At 46.7% G+C, this 18,066-nt stretch overlaps 1 protein-coding gene across 5 annotated transcripts in view; it reads left to right on the plus strand.

Annotated features, from left to right (window-relative positions):
- Window positions 1-18,066, plus strand: part of LOC124027397 (plexin-A1-like) — a 404,375-nt gene that overhangs the window by 116,110 nt on the left and 270,199 nt on the right. For all 5 annotated transcript variants that reach the window (XM_046339848.1, XM_046339847.1, XM_046339840.1 and 2 more), the window contains one exon: window positions 3,021-3,203. In XM_046339848.1, the coding sequence (XP_046195804.1) occupies window positions 3,021-3,203 (183 nt within the window). The remainder of the gene's footprint in view (window positions 1-3,020; window positions 3,204-18,066) is intronic.

Raw genomic sequence — 18,066 nt, forward strand, 5'->3', positions numbered from 1 at the left:
TGTTGCATGTTTTGCTTATATTTTGTTCAGTATACTATGGGATTGTCAGATTTTTCTATTCATTACTTGTTTTGGTTCCAGAGGGAAAGTAAATGTGGACCGCCTCGGCAGAAATATGTTTTTGTGTTCCATATATACATTTTTTACTGTGTTGTATGCTCGTGCACGTTGCATGTGTTTTGACTATACTGTCCAGTGTAGCGAAGCTAACTTTTACCATAGCTATGTCTGTGTACTATGTAATGCATCTTAACCCTTTCAAATCCACCCACCCCAAAAATGCATTAACCCTTTGAGGTCCTTCCCTCACACTCTGGTGTCAAGGGACTGCATGTTGTGTCTTACTATAAGTATCTGAGTCAAATTCTGATTTAAGGAGACTTGCTTGACTGGGTTGAATATGGTCCCTCTTGTCACTTTGGTTTACAGGCTTTAGGACTAGGAGATATGTCTTGTGTGTGTGGACAAAACCGACCGACCAGACGGGAGACAGTCCAAGGCCATTAGCGAATAAATATACCTGTTTCAGTGGACATGTGGACACACACACACACACACACACACACACACACACACACACACACACACACACACACACACACACACACACACACACACACACACACACACACACACACACACACACACACACACACACACACACACACACACAGGCGAGAAGGGCGAGAAGGGCGAGAAGGGCGAGAAGAAAAAAGGAGAGGGCGAGAAGAAAAAAGGAGAGGGCGAGAAGAAAAAGGAGAGGGCGAGAAAAAAAGGAGAGGGCGAGAAGAAAAAGGGAGGGCGAGAAGAAAAAAGGAGAGGGCGAGAAGAAAAAAGGAGAGGGCGAGAAGAAAAAAGGAGAGGGCGAGAAGAAAAAAGGAGAGGGCGAGAAGAAAAAAGGAGAGGGCGAGAAGAAAAAAGGAGAGGGCGAGAAGAAAAAAGGAGAGGGCGAGAAGAAAAAAGGAGAGGGCGAGAAGAAAAAAGTAGAAAGGGGAGAATAAAGGGATATCGACGCAACGCAAGCCATGCTGCATCAATTTCGACAGATGTAGAGAGGAAGAGTTATCTGTTCTCTTCTGGATCAATCAGATGATGCAGAGATACGATTTTAGATTACACCACCATTTACACACTCGCTCTGTGTGTGTGCCAGTGTTAAACACACACTGATGACAGCTTCAATTCTAGCCTTCCTCGGGTAGCAACCTCTTAGGCCTCATAGCGTGTTGCGCGCACACAAACCTACTCACACCGTCAAGGGTGTGTCATGACTGATTTGAGAGAGGCTGATTTGATATGAGTAGTGAGGTTGGTGACCTCTACCCTCTGGGCTGAATGTTTTAATGTGTCAGTGGTTCAACTCACAACCCAAGTAGCAGGTTGGAATTTCACCACTGACTGAGTGGATTGGAGAATCAGTTGAGGAGACGCACAGACACACGCACACAGTACTTTGACATGCAGATACACACACAACTGACCCCAAAATATTGTCCCTTTCCTTTGTCTTTCTGTCACACAACCTTTGGTTATGCTGATGCGGTTAGCTTATATATACAAAAATATTAGACACGGTTAAATCACTGCTACAACTCATCTAACCTCTCTCTCTCCCTCCTCTCTTTCTCTAACTATCCCCCTCTCCCCTCTCTCTCCCCCTCGCTCTCTCATCCCTCTCCATCCCTCCCCTTCTCTCTCCCTCCCCCTCCCTCCATCCCTCCCTCCCTTCCCCTCTTGTGTCCCTCCCTCCATCCCCCTCTTCTCTCTCAACTCTTCTCTGAAATTAAATGAACAAAGAACAGTAAACGTTACACTCACAAAAGTTTGAAAGGAGTAGAGGTTTCAAATGTTATTATTGCAATGATGTACAAGTAGTTAAAGTACAAAAGGGTTGTATTTACAATGGTGTTTGTTCTTCATCAGTTGCAAATCTGGCTGCTGTGATGGAACACTGGAATTTCACCCAATAGATTTGATTTCAAATTCTTTGTGGGTCTGTGAAATTTGAGGGAAATATATCTGTCTAGTGTGGTCATAGATTTGGCAGGAGGTCAGGAAGTGCAGCTCAGTTTCCACTTCATCTTCTCTTAAGAGCCAGGTCTGCCTACGGCGGTCTCTCTCAATAGCAAGGCTATGCTCACTGATTCTCTACATAGTCGAAGCATTCCTCAATTTTGGGCCAGTCACAGTGGTCAGGTGTTCTGCCACTGTGTACTCTCTGTTTATGAACAAATATAATTCCAGTTTGCTCTGTTATTTAGTTAATTCTTTCCAATGTGTAATTTTTTTCAAACTCTTCTCGCTCCCCTCTCTCTTGCTCCCCTCTCTCTGCCCCTCTCTCTTGCTCCCCTCTCTCTGCCCCTCTCTCTTGCTCCCCTCTCTCTGCCCCTCTTGCTCCCACTCTCGCGCTCTCCCCTGCTCTCTCTCTCCCTCTCCACCCTGCTCTCTCTCTCTCTCTCCACCCTGCTCTCTCTTTCTCTCCCCCGCTCTATCTCTCTTCCCCGGCTCTCTACCTCTCCCACGCTCTCTCTCTCTCCCCTCTCTCTCTCTCTCTCTCTCTCTCTCTCTCTCTCTCTCTCTCTCTCTCTCTCTCTCTCTCTCTCTCTCTCTCTCTCTCTCTCTCTCTCTCTCTCTCTCTCTCTCTCTCTCTCTCTCTCTCTCTCTCTCTCTCTCTCTCTCCCACGCTCTCTCTCTCTCTCTCTCCCCTGCTCTCTCTCTCCCCCTGCTCTCTCTCTTCTCTCTTCCCCGCTCTATCTCTCTTCCCCGGCTCTCTCCCTCTCCCTCTCCCCCTGCTCTCTCTCTCTCCCTCTCTCTCTCTCTCTCCCTCTCTCTCTCTCTCTCTCTCTCTCTCTATCCCCTCCCTCTCTCTCTCTCTCTCTCTCTCCCCCTGCTCTCTCTCTCCCCCTGCTCTTTCTCTCCCCGCTCTCTCTCTCTCTCTACCTCTCTCTCTCTCTCTCTCTCTCTCTCTTCCCCGGCTCTCTACCTCTCCCACGCTCTCTCTCCTGCTCTCTTTCTCTCAGCCTCTCCAGATCGATGACAACTTTTGTGGCCAGGACTTTAACCAGCCGCTGGGTGGGACCAGCACCATAGAAGGAATACCGCTCTTCATCGACAAGGAGGACGGCATGACCTCGGTGGCCGCTTACGATTACCACGGCAACACCGTGGCCTTCACAGGCACACGCAACGGCAGAATGAAGAAGGTAAGAAATAAGAGATCTCTAGTTTTCTTCAGGCAATGAAGAATGCCTGCTGTTGGAGCCGGGTTTTTGTTCCTGTCAGTTTGTTTCGCCCCTGCGCTATTGTGGACGGTGCTGCTGACTTGTGTGTGGACCTGGCCTACTATCTGGACTGCAGATGGAAAGGGATGTACATCTCAAGTCTACTGCATTGGCCTATGCTCTGTGGACCTTCAGGCATTCCCACAGTCTTGGCACATTCACATTTTGTTGTAGTTCATTTTTGTAAACAGGAGGTTGCCCCACTGGTTAGGTATTATCAAAATTCTGATTCCTAACTTTTATGTCTGTGCCCTATGGTTGGGCGATATATCAAATTAGATTCATTTCAATGTTTTTGCGCAATATTCCAAATGCCTTTATCTCAAGAATCTCGGTTTTTGTTATTTTTAGTTTTTATGTCCGCTTGTTCCCATTTACACCAGGGATCTATATTTAATGAAGTGATGCACTTCTCCACCCTAACAATGGGAGTCGTTGTCCCTAAGCGGGAAGACAGGCGACAAGCTTATGTCCAAAATTTGCTCATAGACACGCATTGGGCTTATTTTTTACAGATTTGAGCAAAAGTGAAACCTTTTGCTTCGCCTCTTCTCTATGGTTTACACACTGTAAAAAGGCTGTCCTGCTCCTCTTCTCTCTTCCTCTATGGTTTACACACTGTAAAAAGGCTGTCCTGCTCCTCTTCTCTCTTCCTCTATGGTTTACACACTGTAAAAAGGCTGTCCTGCTCCTCTTCTCTCTTCCTCTATGGTTTACACACTGTAAAAAGGCTGTCCTGCTCCTCTTCTCTCTCCTCTATGTTTACACACTGTAAAAAGGCTGTCCTGCTCCTCTTCTCTCTTCCTCTATGGTTTACACACTGTAAAAAGGCTGTCCTGCTATGGTTTCCTCTGTCCTCTCTTCCTCTATGGTTTACACACTGTAAAAAGGCTGTCCTGCTCCTCTTCTCTCTTCCTCTATGGTTTACACACTGTAAAAGGCTGTCCTGCTCCTCTTCTCTCTTCCTCTATGGTTTACACACTGTAAAAAGGCTGTCCTGCTCCTCTTCTCTCTCCCTCTATGGTTTACACACTGTAAAAAGGCTGTCCTGCTCCTCTATGGTTTACACACTGTAAAAGGCTGTCCTGCTCCTCTTCTCTCTCCTCTATGGTTTACACACTGTAAAAAGGCTGTCCTGCTCCTCTTCTCTCTTCCTCTATGGTTTACACACTGTAAAAAGGCTGTCCTGCTCCTCTTCTCTTCCCTCTATGGTTTACACACTGTAAAAAGGCTGTCCTGCTCCTCTTCTCCCTCTATGGTTTACACACTGTAAAAAGGCTGGTTTCTCCACACTGTAAAAAGGCTGTCCTGCTCCTCTTCTCTCTCCCTCTATGGTTTACACACTGTAAAAAGGCTGTCCTGCTCCTCTTCTCTCTTCCTCTATGGTTTACACACTGTAAAAAGGCTGTCCTGTCCTCTCTCCTCTATGGTTTACACACTGTAAAAAGGCTGTCCTGCTCCTCTTCTCTCCTCTATGGTTTACACTGTGTAAAAAGGCTGTCCTGCTCCTCTTCTCTCTTCCTCTATGGTTTACACACTGTAAAAAGGCTGTCCTGCTCCTCTTCTCTCTTCCTCTATGGTTTACACACTGTAAAAAGGCTGTCCTGCTCCTCTTCTCTCTTCCTCTATGGTTTACACTGTAAAAAGGCTGTCCTGCTCCTCTTCTCTCTTCCTCTATGGTTTACACACTGTAAAAAGGCTGTCCTGCTCCTCTTCTCTCTTCCTCTATGGTTTACACACTGTAAAAAGGCTGTCCTGCTCCTCTTCTCTCTTCCTCTATGGTTTACACACTGTAAAAAGGCTGTCCTGCTCCTCTTCTCTCTCTTCCTCTATGGTTTACACACTGTAAAAAGGCTGTCCTGCTCCTCTTCTCTCTCCTCTATGGTTTACACACTGTAAAAAGGCTGTCCTGCTCCTCTTCTCTCTTCCTCTATGGTTTACACACTGTAAAAAGGCTGTCCTGCTCCTCTTCTCTCTTCCTCTATGGTTTACACACTGTAAAAAGGCTGGCTCCTCTTCTCTCTTCCTCTATGGTTTACACACTGTGCTGTCCTGCTTCTTTCCTCTATGGTTTCTCTTCCTCTATGGTTTACACACTGTAAAAAGGCTGTCCTGCTCCTCTTCTCTCTTCCTCTATGGTTTACACACTGTAAAAAGGCTGTCCTGCTCCTCTTCTCTCTTCCTCTATGGTTTACACACTGTAAAAAGGCTGTCCTGCTCCTCTTCTCTCTTCCTCTATGGTTTACACACTGTAAAAAGGCTGTCCTGCTCCTCTTCTCTCTTCCTCTATGGTTTACACACTGTAAAAAGGCTGTCCTGCTCCTCTTCTCTCTTCCTCTATGGTTTACACACACTGTAAAAAGGCTGTCCTGCTCCTCTTCTCTCTTCCTCTATGGTTTACACACTGTAAAAAGGCTGTCCTGCTCCTCTTCTCTCTTCCTCTATGGTTTACACACTGTAAAAAGGCTGTCCTGCTCCTCTTCTCTCTTCCTCTATGGTTTACACACTGTAAAAAGGCTGTCCTGCTCCTCTTCTTCTCTCTTCCTCTATGGTTTACACACTGTAAAAAGGCTGTCCTGCTCCTCTTCTCTCTTCCTCTATGGTTTACACACTGTAAAAAGGCTGTCCTGCTCCTCTTCTCTCTTCCTCTATGGTTTACACACTGTAAAAAGGCTGTCCTGCTCCTCTTCTCTCTTCCTCTATGGTTTACACACTGTAAAAAGGCTGTCCTGCTCCTCTTCTCTCTTCCTCTATGGTTTACACACTGTAAAAAGGCTGTCCTGCTCCTCTTCTCTCTCCCTCTATGGTTTACACACTGTAAAAAGGTTTACACACTGTCCTGTCCTCCTCTTCTCTCTCCCTCTATGGTTTACACACTGTAAAAAGGCTGTCCTGCTCCTCTTCTCTCTTCCTCTATGGTTTACACACTGTAAAAAGGCTGTCCTGCTCCTCTTCTCTCTTCCTCTATGGTTTACACACTGTAAAAAGGCTGTCCTGCTCCTCTTCTCTCTTCCTCTATGGTTTACACACTGTAAAAGGCTGTCCTGCTCCTCTTCTCTCTCCCTCTATGGTTTCTGTAAAAAGGCTCTCCTCTCTCTCTCCTCTATGGTTTACACACTGTAAAAAGGCTGTCCTGCTCCTCTTCTCTCTTCCTCTATGGTTTACACACTGTAAAAAAAAGGCTGTCCTGCTCCTCTTCTCTCTCCTCTATGGTTTACACACTGTAAAAAGGCTGTCCTGCTCCTCTTCTCTCTCCTCTATGGTTTACACACTGTAAAAAGGCTGTCCTGCTCCTCTTCTCTCTTCCTCTATGGTTTACACACTGTTTACACAAAAAGGCTGTCCTGCTCCTCTTCTCTCTTCCTCTATGGTTTACACACTGTAAAAAGGCTGTCTCTTCTCTCTCCTCTATGGTTTACACACTGTAAAAAGGCTGTCCTGCTCCTCTTCTCTCTTCCTCTATGGTTTACACACTGTAAAAAGGCTGTCCTGCTCCTCTTCTCTCTTCCTCTATGGTTTACACACTGTAAAAAGGCTGTCCCTATGGTTTACACACTGTAAAAAGGCTGTCCTGCTCCTCTTCTCTTCCTCTATGGTTTACACACTGTAAAAAGGCTGTCCTGCTCCTCTTCTCTCTTCCTCTATGGTTTACACACTGTAAAAAGGCTGTCCTGCTCCTCTTCTCTCTTCCTCTATGGTTTACACACTGTAAAAAGGCTGTCCTGCTATGGTTTCCTCTTCTCTCTTCTCTATGGTTTACACACTGTAAAAAGGCTGTCCTGCTCCTCTTCTCTCTTCCTCTATGGTTTACACACTGTAAAAAGGCTGTCCTGCTCCTCTTCTCTTCCTCTATGGTTTACACACTGTAAAAAGGCTCTCCTCTCTCTTCCTCTATGGTTTTAGGCTGTCCTGCTCCTCTTCTCTCTTCCTCACACTGTAAAAAGGCTGTCCTGCTCCTCTTCTCTCTTCCTCTATGGTTTACACACTGTAAAAAGGCTGTCCTGCTCCTCTTCTCTCTTCCTCTATGGTTTACACACTGTAAAAAGGCTGTCCTGCTCCTCTTCTCTCTTCCTCTATGGTTTACACACTGTAAAAAGGCTGTCCTGTCCTCTATGGTTTACACACTGTAAAAAGGCTGTCCTGCTCCTCTTCTCTCTCCTCTATGGTTTACACAAAAAGGCTGTCCTGCTCCTCTTCTCTCTTCCTATGGTTTACACACTAAAAATGGTTTACACACTGTAAAAAGGCTGTCCTGCTCCTCTTCTCTCTTCCTCTATGGTTTACACACTGTAAAAAGGCTGGCTCCTCTTCTCTCTTCCTCTATGGTTTCCTGTCCTGCTCCTCTTCTCTCTTCCTCTATGGTTTACACACTGTAAAAAGGCTGTCCTGCTCCTCTTCTCTCTTCCTCTATGGTTTACACACTGTAAAAAGGCTGTCCTGCTCCTCTTCTCTCTTCCTCTATGGTTTACACACTGGTTTACACTGTAAAAAGGCTGTCCTGCTCCTCTTCTCTCTTCCTCTATGGTTTACACACTGTAAAAAGGCTGTCCTGCTCCTCTTCTCTCTTCCTCTATGGTTTACACACTGTAAAAAGGCTGTCCTGCTCCTCTTCTCTTCCTCTATGGTTTCCTCTGCTCCTCTTCTCTCTTCCTCTATGGTTTACACACTGTAAAAAGGCTGTCCTGCTCCTCTTCTCTCTCCCTCTATGGTTTACACACTGTAAAAAGGCTGTCCTGCTCCTCTTCTCTCTTCCTCTATGGTTTACACACTGTAAAAAGGCTGTCCTGCTCCTCTTCTCTCTTCCTCTATGGTTTACACACTGTAAAAAGGCTGTCCTGCTCCTCTTCTCTCTTCCTCTATGGTTTACACACTGTAAAAAGGCTGTCCTGCTCCTCTTCTCTCTTCCTCTATGGTTTACACACTGTAAAAAGCTGTCCTGTCCTCTATGGTTTCCTCTTCTCTCTTCCTCTATGGTTTACACACTGTAAAAAGGCTGTCCTGCTCCTCTTCTCTCTTCCTCTATGGTTTACACACTGTAAAAAGGCTGTCCTGCTCCTCTTCTCTCTTCCTCTATGGTTTACACACTGTAAAAAGGCTGTCCTGCTCCTCTTCTCTCTTCCTCTATGGTTTACACACTGTAAAAAGGCTGTCCTGCTCCTCTTCTCTCTTCCTCTATGGTTTACACACTGTAAAAAGGCTGTCCTGCTCCTCTTCTCTCTTCCTCTATGGTTTACACACTGTAAAAAGGCTGTCCTGCTCCTCTATGGTTTACACACTGTAAAAAGGCTGTCCTGCTCCTCTTCTCTCTTCCTCTATGGTTTACACACTGTAAAAAGGCTGTCCTGCTCCTCTTCTCTCTTCCTCTATGGTTTACACACTGTAAAAAGGCTGTCCTGCTCCTCTTCTCTCTTCCTCTATGGTTTACACAAAAGGCTGTCCTGCTCCTCTTCTCTCTTCCTCTATGGTTTACACACTGTAAAAAGGCTGTCCTGCTCCTCTTCTCTCTTCCTCTATGGTTTACACACTGTAAAAAGGCTGTCCTGCTCCTCTTCTCTCTTCCTAACTCCCCCTCACAGTCCCTTCAGTTTGGCTGCTCAGCCTACCTTAGTCATCCCTCACCCACCATAGCCTTGCCATTCCCAACCATTCAGAGGGTTTGGAAATGCGTATCTGGACACTGCACCCGCCCGCCCACTCAGGTCAGAGTCTTATTGTCGTCCGTAGGGAGAAGACGCATCTTTCTGAGGACTTTTTATTGTCAACGGTAACACGAAGGTCTGAACGTTGTGCGTGCATCCAAATAACCACAACAAGATTCCAAGTCATTTGGATTCCCAAACTCCATATAAACATCTTCAAAGGAAACAGATGTGTGTGTTGTGGTGAATATTTAGAGTACAGTGAGGGGCCTCAACATCATGTTCTAACCAGACAGCACTATAGAGGGAGGAAACAAACCAGTCCGTCAGAAGTATATAGCGGGTGGGAGCATTCACAGCCGACTGCTCAGACTGGTGAGGGCATACCAGCCAACCGTTTGCTCCTTCTAGCTCGATTTAATGAACTATTTTTTACATGGACTGTCATTTGTCCGGATTTAGAGACCAATAGTTTTTACACACATACTCCAAGCCCCTTCCCCTGCCACTCACACCAACAAAGTTGAGAGATCACGTCTTCCTCTGACAAGCGGTTTCAAATCGCTATTTGCATTTGAGGTTTGGTCCAACAGAATCGGTCATATGGACACCAAAAGACATTGAAACTTATCCCCAATTACAGTAAAATAATGTTAACTTTTCTAATGATATCCTTTTTATGTCTCAACTACTCTCATTGCAAGCCGACACTACTAAAACGAGAGTAGGAATGAACATTGATCCTGGAAAATGAATGCTCAGTTTGTTGCATGCGCATTTGGGTTCCGCTTGCAGCATTTTAGACAAATACTGTTATCCTAGCTGTCTAGTCTGTTTTGTGTTTTTTTTAAAATGTGCAATAAGCATAAAACACAGTTATATAAGGGATTGGCTACACAAGCTAATTCTGAGAAATAAGGTAGGTCTCTTGATTTAACATCTGAACAAAGTGGACAGGCTAACAAGCTGTTCAAACAGTTGGAGACAGACAGAAGGGTGTGTTGATAACAGCTCAACTGTTCAACCTCGTTACCGAGCAAATAGATCCAAGCTGGCTAAACTTGACATATAAAAGATTAGCTGACTAATCACTAGCACGTGGGCTTGAGATATTGAGAGTTGTGCTAATCTATAGCCCAATGCCTGCTACAAGAAATGAGTCATTATTAGTCAATGTGCATTATGCATGGTTCTAGTAAAACAAAACATGTTTTGAATGCCAGATCAGAGAATATTGCAACAACAAAAAAAGCAGGTTAAACTATTTTGATAATGAAATGATAAGTGGGGCTTTATGGTCGTGGAAGACTTCTACTTAGCCTGGGTATAACTTCACAAGCGCTGAATTCATTAGATTATTGCTGACTGTTTTGAAATGCAGTGTATTTGACCTTTTTAATTGTACAACAACCCTTATTTAGAGAAAACAGAAGGAAAGAAATGATTGTGAATCGGCTGTAAGTTTGAAAAAAATCAAGATGATTTTTTAGGTCATATCGCCCTGCCCTACTGTGTCTGTATGTTCCCCTATTCCTTATCTAGTGACATTAGGAATGAAGAATAGATTTGCCCTCATAGATACTTGGCTCTTATAGCCGTTGGTACTTATTCAAAACCTTACTACTGGAGTAGTAACCTATGAGCATCAGTCTTTTCGGCTTCTTGTTCTTACTAGGTGAGATACATTTCTTCCATTTTCTCGTACTCGTCTCTTTAACATCCTCCTGAAGACAGTGTGGTCCATCAATCAAAGCTCCATGCCCTTTGAATGGCCACTCAGACAACAGGTGTGGTCTTATAGTTTTATGGATACAGGATACAGCCGATATTCATGTAATAATGAGGAATTTCCCTTGACCACGTCAACAAATGGGGGAAAACCAGCAATCTTTCCTATTGATCTCCATTATAAAAGAGGCAACTTCGTCGTACATTTTTTGAAATAACAAAACATGCTAAAAAGCTGCTTTGTTGTTCAATGTACATGTAGCCATCTAAAAAAATCTCGACCTACGGTTTGCAATCCTCCCACGAAGGGAAATAGAGCTGTCGAGAAGAGCCCTGTGGCTTCAGGCTATTTGGCGTGAGAGAGTGGGAAATGTGGGGACATGGTGTCCTAATAGGCTACATGTAGCTATGTGGAAAACATTTAATCACAGGTAAGACATTGAACTTGTTTAGTACAGTCTGTTTGTAACTCCACTCACTACTGAGACACAAAATGGCGCCGGAGATGAAGACTGACGTTTTACATATTCCTAACCAATTGTGTTTTTATTGTTTGTTTCTTTGTGGTGTTTGTAACTTATTTTTTAAAACTTATTTTGTACATAATGTTGCTGCTACTCTCTTTTATGACTGAAAATAGCTTCTAGACATCAGAACTCACCACAAACTGGCATAATCCTTTTTTCCTTTAACGAGTCTGATGCGAATGATATACTGCTTTCCCGGGAACAGGCCCAGGCGCCATTTGTGTGAAGAGAAGGCGGAGAAAAAGGGGCCGGAGGGCGGTTTGCCTTCTGAGAATTCATAGGCGATCAAATAAACAACCCACCTCCTTCCATTTTGCTAGAAAACGTGCAATCTTTGGAAATAAAATAGATGACCTACGCGGAATATTAAACTACCAACAGGACATTCAGAAACGTAATATCTTCTGCTTCACAGAGTCGTGGCTGAACGACGACATTATCAACATACAGCTGGCTGGTTATACGCCGTAACGGCAGGATAGAACAGCGGCGTCTGGTAAGACAAGGGGCGGCGGTCTATGTATTTCTATAAAAAACAGCTGTTGCACGATATCTAAGGAAGTCTCGAGGTTTTGCTCGCCTGAGGTAGAGTATCTCATGATAAGCTAGATAGACCACTCTATCTACCTAAAGAGTTTTCATCTGTATTTTTCATAGCTGTCTACATACCACCACAGACGGAAGCTGGCACTAAGACCACACTCAATGAGCTGTATTCTGCCATAAGCAAACAGGGGAACTCTCACCCAGAGGCGGCACTCTTAGTGGCCAGGGACTTTAATGCAGGGAAACTTAAAACCGTCTTACTAAATGTTAAATGTGCAACCAGAGTGAAAAAAACTCCACATACAGAGACGCTTGCTCGCCCTCCATTTGGCAAATCTGACCATATAATTATATCCTCCTGATTCCTGCTTACAAGCAAAAATTTATGCAAGGAAGCACCAGTGACTCGGTCTATAAAAAAGTGGTCAGATGAAGCAGATGCTAAGCTACAGGACTGTTTTGCTGTCACAGACTGGAACATGTTCCGGGATTCCTCCGATGTCATTGAGAAGTACACCACATCAATCATTGGATTCATCAATAAATGCATCGATGACGTCATCCCCACAGTGACTGTACGTACATACCCCAACCAGAACTCATGGATTATAGGCAACATAGGCACTGAGCTAAAGGCTAGAGCAGCCGCTTTCAAGGAGTGGGATTGTAACCCGGAAGCTCAAGAAGCGGGACTGTAACCCGGACAACCATCAAACAGGCAAAACATCAGTACAGGACTAAGATCGAATTGTTCTACACCGTCTCTGACGCTTGTCGGATGTGGCAGGGCTTGCAAACCATTACAGACTACAAAGGGAAGCACAGCCGGGAGCTGCCCAGTGACACCAGCCTACCAGACGAGCTAAACAACACTGAAACATGCATGAGAGCACCAGCTGTTCCAGAAGACTGTGCAATCATGCTCTCCACAGCCGATGTGAGTAAGACCTTTTAAACAGGTCAACATTCACAAGGCCTCAGAGCCAGACTGATTACCAGGACGTGTACTGCGAGCATGCGCTGACCAACAGGCAAGTGTCTTCAATGACATTTTCAACCTCTTCCTGACTGAGTCTGTAATACCAACATGTTTTAAAGCAGACCACCATAGTCCCTGTGCCCAAGAACACTAAGGTAACCTGCCTAATTGACTACCCTGCTTTTAAAGGCTGGTTATGGCTCACATCAACACCATTATCCCAGAAACGCGCTGATCCTCAACACAATATTACTCCCCCTGAATCTTTGGTGATCATCCCAAGAGCGTGGTGGTTATTGTTGTTGGTGGTGTTGTGTTGGTTTTGTCTCAGTATTAGTACCTACGCTGTGTATGTTGACTGTGGATTGTGTTTGGTAAGTGTTCATGATGGTTTGTCATACACATTTGTGTTTGTGTTTGTTTGTAGTCTAAGGACAGAGCTCTTGGGGTAGATAGGAGCTCATTGTAATTCCCCAAGTTACCTTGTCTGTTCTTCTGAAGGCCTGTCTGTCATTGATTCACCATTATGAATGTATAATCGTGTGTCTACGTGTTTGCATTTTGAAATCTTTGTATCTGAGTGAGTGTGTGTGTGTGTGTGTGTGTGTGTGTGTGTGTGTTATTTAATGTGTGTGCAACGTCTCTGTGTGTAGAAAGAGAGAGCTAAGCTGTTATTACATACGTGTGTTTGTGTGCTTGTACATCTGTGTCAAGACAAAACAAGGTTTTAAGAAGGTCATACCAAGGATACTTTTGCTATTTGATTTAGAATTTTAAGACCCATTGAAGTATCAAAAACTAAATATTTAAAAGAATATTGAATGAAACATTTCATTTGGCCTAACTGCTATTAATTATCCCATAAAACACGTTGAATAAGACATGGACCTTAGGTTTTTTAAATAAATCCAACACATATTAGTAGCCACGTCACCAAGTACAATACTTCTCTACTAGTTCTCCATCATGCACCGTTATACCGGCATGCATATGTGCGTGTTTGCATGAGTGTTTGCGTGTGTGTGTGGGCTTGTGTGTTTCTCTGTGTGTGTGGGCTTGTGTGTTTATCTGTGTGTGTGGGCTTGTGTGTGGGCTTGTGTGTTTCTCTGTGTGTGTGGGCTTGTGCGTTTCTCTGTGTGTGTGGGCTTGTGCGTTTCTCTGTGTGTGTGTGTGTGTGGGCTTGTGTGTTTCTGTGTGTGTGTGGGCTTGTGTGTTTCTCTGTGTGTGTGGGCTTGTGTGTTTCTCTGTGTGTGTGGGCTTGTGCGTTTCTCTGTGTGTGTGGGCTTGTGCGTTTCTCTGTGTGTGTGGGCTTGTGCGTTTCTCTGTGTGTGTGGGCTTGTGCGTTTCTCTGTGTGTGTGGGCTTGTGCGTTTCTCTGTGTGTGTGGGCTTGTGTGTTTCTCTGTGTGTGTACTGTGTTGTTCAGTTGGTAGAGCATGGAGCTTTTAGCACCATGGTTGTGACGTTGTGGATTGGATTCCCACGGGGGACCAGTAAGGAGTTGTTTGCTCTTTCTCTGTGTAAGAGCGTCTACTAAATGACTCAAATGTAAATGTGTCATCTCCCAGATCAACTAGGCCCAACTCAGCGTACTTGGAAAGAGACGGAGAATGGAGGAGGAGATGATGATGGAGGGAGGGAGGATGAGAGAGAGAGGAGGTAGAGAGAATGACGAGGGAGAACAGTGGATTAGCAACGTGCGGTGGAAGCTCTTTTTGATGGATCTGTTGAAATGTGAAGTGGGGGAAAGGCTCTGGCTTGTCCCCAAGCACACACACACTCTCTGTGTGTGTGTGTGTGTGTGTGTGTGTGTGTGTGTGTGTGTGTGTGTGTGTGTGTGTGTGTGTGTGTGTGTGTGTGTGTGTGTGTGTGTGTGTGTGTGTGGTTGTGTGTGTGTGTGTTGTTGGTTGTGTGTGTGTGGTTGGTTGTTTGTGTGTGTGTGTGTGGTTGTGTGTGTGTGTGGTTGTTTGTATGCATTCGGTTCCACCATGAATGTTAGTCTGTCAGTGTTTCATGCTTTTGTGTTTCATAATATAAGTTTAGCTTGTACATACATAAGGGAGCTGTGTGAGAGAGAGAGAATGTAGCTTGTACAGACATACGGGAGCTGTTTGTGTGTTTGGGAGAGATGGAGCGAGACCGAGAGAAAGAGAGAGGTGGAAAGAGAAATAGGGAGAGATGGTAAGAAAGGCTGTTGAATGGATGGATGGATCAGTCTGTCTTTGGGGACCAAACTCCCTGTAGCGATTCCCTCTCCCAGCTGTAGAGAGAGAACGAAAGAGTGAGTGAAAGAGAGAGTTAGAGGAGGGAGGGGTAATAGAAAAGGGAGAGACAAAGTGGGTGTGCATGTTTTATGTTCTATCTGTGACCTCATTTATCAGTCTCATGATTGTCCCATGGTCTCCACCATTTCCTTTTAACACAACCCTCTCTTTCTCTGAAGGATTCTGTTGCTGATTAGTTTAATATAAAACCTCTGTCTCCCTTTACTTCCTTCTCCTTTCCTACCTCTCTCCCCCTCCCTCCTTTCTCTCTCTCACCTTCTCCTTCCTCTCCCCCGCTCTCCTACCTCTCTCCATCTCCCCCGCTCTCCTTCCTCTCTCCCCCCACCTTCCCTCTCTCTCTCCCCCTCCTCCCTCCCCCTCTCTCTCCCTCTCCTTTCTCTCTCACTCCCCCTCCCTCTCAACCTCTCCCTCATTCCTCTCTCCCTCTCCCCTCCCTCCTCTCATTCTCCCCCTCCCTCCTTCCTCTCATTCTCCCCTCCCTCCTTCCTCTCATTCTCCCCCTCCCTCCCTGCTTTCTCTCGTTCTCTCTCCCTCCTACCTCTCTCTCGCTCCCCCTCCCTCCCTCCTACCTCTCTCTCGCTCCCCCTCCCTCCCTCCTACCTCTCTCTCGCTCCCCCTCCCTCCCTCCTACCTCTCTCTCGCTCCCCCTCCCTCCATCCTACCTCTCTCTCTCTCTCGCTCCCCCTCTATCCTATCTCTCTCTCGCTCCCCCTCCCTCCTTCCTTCCTCTCTCTCTCCCTCTCCTTCCTCTTTCTCTCCCGCTCTTCTTCCTCTTTCTCTCCCCCTCTCCTTCCTCTCTCTCCCCTTCTCCTTCCGCTCTCTCCCCTCTCCTTCCTCTGTCCCCCTCTCCTTCCTCTGTCCCCCTCTCCTTCCTCTGTCCCCCTCTCCTTCCTCTGTCCCCCTCTCCTTCCTCTGTCCCCCTCTCCTTCCTCTGTCCCCCTCTCCCCCTCTCCCCCTCTCCTCCTCTCTCCCCCTCTCCTTCCCCTCTCCTTCCCTCTCCCCCTCCTCCTTCCCCCCCTCTTCCCCCCCCTCTCCTTCCTTCTCTCCCCCTCTCCTTCCTCTCTCCCCCTCTCCTTCCTCTTTCTCCCTCTCTCCTTCCGCTCTCTCCCCCTATCCTACCGCTCCTTCTCTCCTTCCTTTCTCTCTCTCCCCTCCCCCTACCTCTCTCCCTCCCCTCTCCTTCCTTTCTCTCTCTGCCCCTCCCCCCTACCTCTCTCCCTCCCCTCTCCTTCCTTTCTCTCTCTCCCCCCCCCCCTACCTCTCTCCCTCCCCTCTCCTTCCTTTCTCTCTCTCCCCCTCCCCTCTCCCTCCTTCTCTCCATCCCCTTCCCTCCTTCTTCTCTCCCTCGCCCCCTCTCTCCCTCCTCTCCCTCCTTTCCCTCCATCCCTCCCCTAGTCCTCCCTATCGACATATCCCACCCCACCCTGGTATTACCATACCGTTAGCAATTGTCAGCTGTTTCTCCAGAGGGGGTACAACGCTCCCATCTGCTCTCTGGCCACTGTGCCAGGAGGTGCCAGACACAGGTTGTCCTACTGAAGGGTTTCCCACATGCCCCACCACACACTCAGAGGGTCCTCTGACTCTGACATAGAATCCACAGAAGATTTATTGGAGTGGAAAGTGGAGGGGACATTTAGTTGTTTTTCATTCTATCCTGATGTAGGCATCATTAATGAACAGTCTAAATGTTCTGAAGTGTTAGCTATTGAACTTGACCAGCATGGTCTTGATAGGAAATTGATTCGCTTACCCTGCAGTTAAATGGTTAGTCTTTCAAATATTACACGTTTGTGTAATCTTCTTGGCCACGTTGACATGGTACACGGTCGTTGGTATTCCAGAGTGACGGGTGTATCCATGAGCACTGTGTGTGTCAGAGGCTAATTGACTGATCATTGTTGTCCTACAGGCACGTAATGATTTGTGTGTGTGTCAATCTGCCGTTGTGTGTAAGTGTACAGTGTGTCTTTCTGTGTGTCGGAGACTTGGCAGACTGACATCAACCCCCCACAGTCTCGCCACAGGCATGGTAATGATGGGACCGACCCGCCTGGCAACTAAACCCCCTCCTACCTCTCGCTCTCTTTCTCTCTCTCTCTCTCCTCTCTCTCTATCTCTGTCTCTCTCTCTCTCCTCTCTCTCTATCTCTGTCTCTTTCTCTCTCTTTTAAGGGTAAGCTGCAGATGGGACCCAGCCTCCTGTGATAGCTAGAGGGAGGGAGAGATGGAAGAGAGGGAGGGAGAGATGGAAGAGAGGGAGGGAGAGATGGAAGAGAGGGAGGGAGAGACAGAAGGAAGGAGGAGGAGAGGGAGTGGAGAGACGGAAGGAAGGAGGAGGAAAGGGAGGGGAGAGACGGAAGGAAGGAGGAGGAGAGGGATGGGAGAGACGGAAGGAAGGAGGAGGAAAGGGAGGGGAGGGGAAGGAAGGAAGGAGGAGGAAAGGGAGGGGAGAGGGATGGGGAGAGGAAGGAGGGAGGAAAGGGAGGGGAGAGACGGAAGGAAGGAGGAGGAAAGGGAGGGGAGAGACGGAAGGAAGGAGGAGGAAAGGGAGGGGAGAGACGGAAGGAAGGAGGAGGAGAGGGATGGGAGAGACGGAAGGAAGGAGGAGGAAAGGGAGGGGAGAGACGGAAGGAAGGAGGAGGAGAGGGATGGGAGAGACGGAAGGAAGGAGGAGGAAAGGGAGGGGAGAGACGGAAGGAAGGAGGAGGAGAGGGATGGGAGAGACGGAAGGAAGGAGGAGGAGAGGGATGGGGGAGACGGAAGGAGAGGGCAGGATCAAGAGTGTTAAGGGCAGTGGGATGGATAGAAAGGACAAAGGCAGGGAAGGAATACAACAAAAAGAGATGGACAGATGGACCGAGACAGACAGTAGTATAATAGAAGGATGGTGTGTGTGGACTGTCCAGTCCTTTTCTCCTGGGTTGAGGAGGCATACTGAGAGAGAGGTCTGCTGGCCAAGCCTGGCAAACAGACGGGGCCCAAACCAGACCCAATGACATGGATAACACACACACTGTCAAAGATAGACACACACACCGGTAGTCCATCTGTGTATAGGGAGGGTCATTTCAACACATTGTT

The sequence above is a fragment of the Oncorhynchus gorbuscha genome, linkage group LG03 (assembly GCF_021184085.1).
Source record: "Oncorhynchus gorbuscha isolate QuinsamMale2020 ecotype Even-year linkage group LG03, OgorEven_v1.0, whole genome shotgun sequence".
Lineage (NCBI taxonomy): Eukaryota > Metazoa > Chordata > Actinopteri > Salmoniformes > Salmonidae > Oncorhynchus > Oncorhynchus gorbuscha.